Source organism: Limulus polyphemus, unplaced genomic scaffold (genome assembly GCF_000517525.1).
Source record: "Limulus polyphemus unplaced genomic scaffold, Limulus_polyphemus-2.1.2 Scaffold3459, whole genome shotgun sequence".
In the NCBI taxonomy this organism is placed as follows: Eukaryota; Metazoa; Arthropoda; class Merostomata; order Xiphosura; family Limulidae; genus Limulus; species Limulus polyphemus.
This window is the reverse complement of record NW_013669069.1, coordinates 37,319-40,871: the sequence shown is the minus strand read 5'-3', so window position 1 is coordinate 40,871 and position 3,553 is coordinate 37,319. Positions and strand designations below refer to the sequence as shown.

General features: G+C 34.6%; 1 protein-coding gene across 1 annotated transcript; it reads left to right on the top strand.

The window, feature by feature from the left end:
* The first annotated feature begins 680 nt into the window (after positions 1 to 680).
* LOC111088271 (neuropeptide F receptor-like) lies at positions 681 to 1,784 on the top strand. The gene has a single exon (XM_022397896.1). The coding sequence runs from the start codon at positions 681 to 683 to the stop codon at positions 1,782 to 1,784; it is 1,104 nt and encodes a 367-aa protein (XP_022253604.1).
* The last annotated feature ends 1,769 nt before the right edge of the window (positions 1,785 to 3,553 follow it).

The following is a 3,553-nucleotide window of genomic DNA, read 5'->3' as shown; positions in this document are numbered from 1 at the left end:
TATATCGGAACATAATAGTTACATCGTGGCAATATATCAGTAGCTACAGTTTAACAATATAACAGGAAATAGCGTCGTGATAATAATAGTAACTACATGGCAGTGATATATCTGAACATAACAGTTACATCGTGGCAATATATCAGTAGCTACAGTTTAACAGTATAACAGGAAATAGCGTCGTGATGATAATAGTAACTATCCGATAATAGATCGGAAATTAACAACTTAGATATGATACTACAGAAAGTAGTAGCTGCAGTATGGTTATGTAGAGAACGTTACGTAGAAGAACAGTTTAAACAGAAACGGTATTTTTATGTTTATTTTATTTTAATCATTGAATGTGTTAAATAGTTTTACAAACTGCTTACGTTTTCAAAATATAATATTATATAACATAACATAATGTTTAGTGACAACAAAGGACCTATTGGTCCACCTTTGCTGTCCCATCCTCTAAACTAAACCAAAACTATCTTTAAAAACAAATCTTAAAGACAGCCCTTATCAAACTTAAACTTAATTAACGTAATTACTTTTCTGCCTAGGTTGTCTACTTTACTGATGACCTTTTGGTGGATATCTTGAATTAAGTACATCAGAACAAACAGAGACACAAACCTGCCACTTCACCGATCATTTTCTTTCTACCAGCATCGGTTAATCAGTCAGTTAAAATGAAAGAAGGGAGTGATTTATTCAACACAAGCGAAGCACACAGCATTTTTAACTTTAGTCTTAACCAAGCCAAGACGATTCTTGAAGAACACGTTGTTCAAGGCCGTTTTTTTGGCCGATCAGTCGAAATAACATTTGTATCCTGCTATACCCTGTTAATAACGGCGGGAATCTGTCTTAACCTCTTAATATCATACGTGATTATATCTAATAAAGCTGTCTGTGCTAGCCAGAATATGCTGGTAGTCAACTTGAACATTTCAGATCTTGCTTTGTGCCTATTTTGCATGCCTTTTACCTTGGTAGAGCTGATATTTCGAGACTGGCCACTAGGGGACGTGTTGTGCAGGATAATACCATTTAGTCAAGCGTCAACAATCTTTGTGTCGGCGGGTACCATTTCAGTCATTGCTATCGATCGACATCAGGCTATTATTAATTTGATACCCATCAGGAGACAGTTTAGAAAGCGGCGATTTATTGGGTATACCTTCGCCATTTGGATGGTGTCGGTTTTACTTTCTCTACCAATCTGCTTTACCAAAAGAGTTGAAGACGTTGGTTTCTTAAGTTATGTTATTTATAAAAAATGTATCGAAGTGTGGCCTTCAAACTCCAGTAAATTAGTGTACCTGATAGTTACCTTTGTTGCTCAACTGGTCATTCCCACAACTGTGCTGGTAGTCACTCACTTCCGTGTCAAAGCTCACCTGAGCACTGTTAACCCACGAAAGTCGGGGCACGAAAATGACCAACATTCGGAAAGGACTCAGAGAGAAGTGAGGAGGAATCTTCGAGCAAACAAGGTACTACAGAATGTTTGCCTCGTCTTCACGATCAGCTGGTTGCCCTGGAATCTTATAAACTTACTAGCAGATGTTTATCCGAACGTAATGACGCCAAAAGACCTCTACATGACCTTCGCTATCTGCCACATTATTGCTATGACCTCCGCCACCTCGAACCCCATTCTCTACGGTTGGCTGAACACCAATATTAGGCGAGAGTTGGTTCGTTTAGTTCAAAGATTCAGTTGTTCTTCGATAGCCAACAATGTTAATCGCCAAAATGTTTCCCAGCACTCTAACAATGTGCTAGAATAACTCTGTGTAAAAATGGATGTGTAACGAAAAATACTTCTTCTTATGTATAGTGAAAGTAATAAGTCATGAAAAGAAGCAGGAAACAGATGAAAAAAAATATATTTGGTTATAAAAGTGACTTGATTATGTAATTCTTATTTTCGTATTAAATTGTATTCGGTGTTTTCAAAATGTATAAACATATTAAAAGAAGAATAAGCTAATATTTTTTTTAAATCTTTAATGATAAAATGTCAAAATGAGTCTAATTATAGTATTTCATGCTTGAGTTGACGTCATTAGATATCGATATCAGCTAAAAAATATCTCCTGGCGTTTTGGTTATGACATTTATCAAAGGGCTAAACAGAAACGTCAGGAATTAGTTCATCTGAAGGCTTGCTTGTTTGTGAAATTATGAATAGTTTTAAAAGAAAACACAACAAACGAGAGGTTTGCTTCAACTTTTGGTCAACAACAGCCACATCCGGGTGGATAAAGTAAATTATATTTTCTGTTTTGTTTGTTTGTTTCCTTTTCTGCAAGAAGTATCTATAGATGAGTATCACCCAATATAGGAACTGTCACCTGTTTTGTTTGTTTCATTTTCTGCAAGAAGTATCTATAGATGAGTATCACCCAATATAGGAACTGTCACCTGTTTTGTTTGTTTCATTTTCTGCAAGAAGTATCTATAGATGAGTATCACCCAATATAGGAACCAGCACCTGTTTTGTTTGTTTCATTTTCTGCAAGAAGTAACTATAGAATGTAAGAACTAGTAATGAACAGTTCCCTTAAAAATTTAAACTGAGTTAATTAATGGATAAATTTTATGCTTAATTATTTCATTAACGACAAAGAAAATAACAATTACGTATATGCTGCGCCATTTATAGAAGTAAACGTGTTTTTTATGTGTGTAATTCCTTGACTTTCTATTTATACTCAAATTTTAACCAATATAACATAGCAGTTGTTACAGTCCTGCTATAATGAAAATATTTCACAAGAAAACCCTAGAAAACCAGAGATGTTTCGTCCCTTTTGTTTCACTAGGAAACCCTAGAAAACCCAAGATGTTTCGACTCTTTTATTCCACAAGAAAACCCTAGAAAACCAGAGATGTTTCGTCCCTTTTGTTTCACTAGGAAAATTTTTGAAAATCCGACATGTTTCGTTCCTTTTATTCCATAAGGAAACCCTAGAAAACCCAAGATGTTTCGTTCCTTTTATTTCATAAGGAAACCCTAGAAAACCCAAGATGTTTCGTTCCTTTTATTTCATAAGGAAACCCTAGAAAACCCAAGATGTTTCGTTCCTTTTATTCCATAAGGAAACCCTAGAAAACCCAAGATGTTTCGTTCCTTTTATTCCATAAGGAAACCCTAGAAAACCCAAGATGTTTCGTTCCTTTTATTCCATAAGGAAACCCTAGAAAACCCAAGATGTTTCGACCCTTTTGTTCCAAAATTTTACTGGCCAGCACGGTTTAGTCGAAAAATTTATTTAACTATGTGCATCTCATTAGAGATTATAATTGTGGTAAAATATATAGAAGAAATATACAGAATGCAAAGGTAAAATATTATGAAAATTTCACAATTTGATAGAATACGTTTGAGTGATACACGAGCTTTGTGTTCCATAGGCGAATATTTTCATATCGATTTAGCAAGATTACCTAATTTTATGGGTTAAATTTATGTAATACACTAGTTTTGTGTTCCATATGTAGTTTCAATTGTATTCAATAATACTGTAAGTATTTGGACAAGATTCTAAAGACA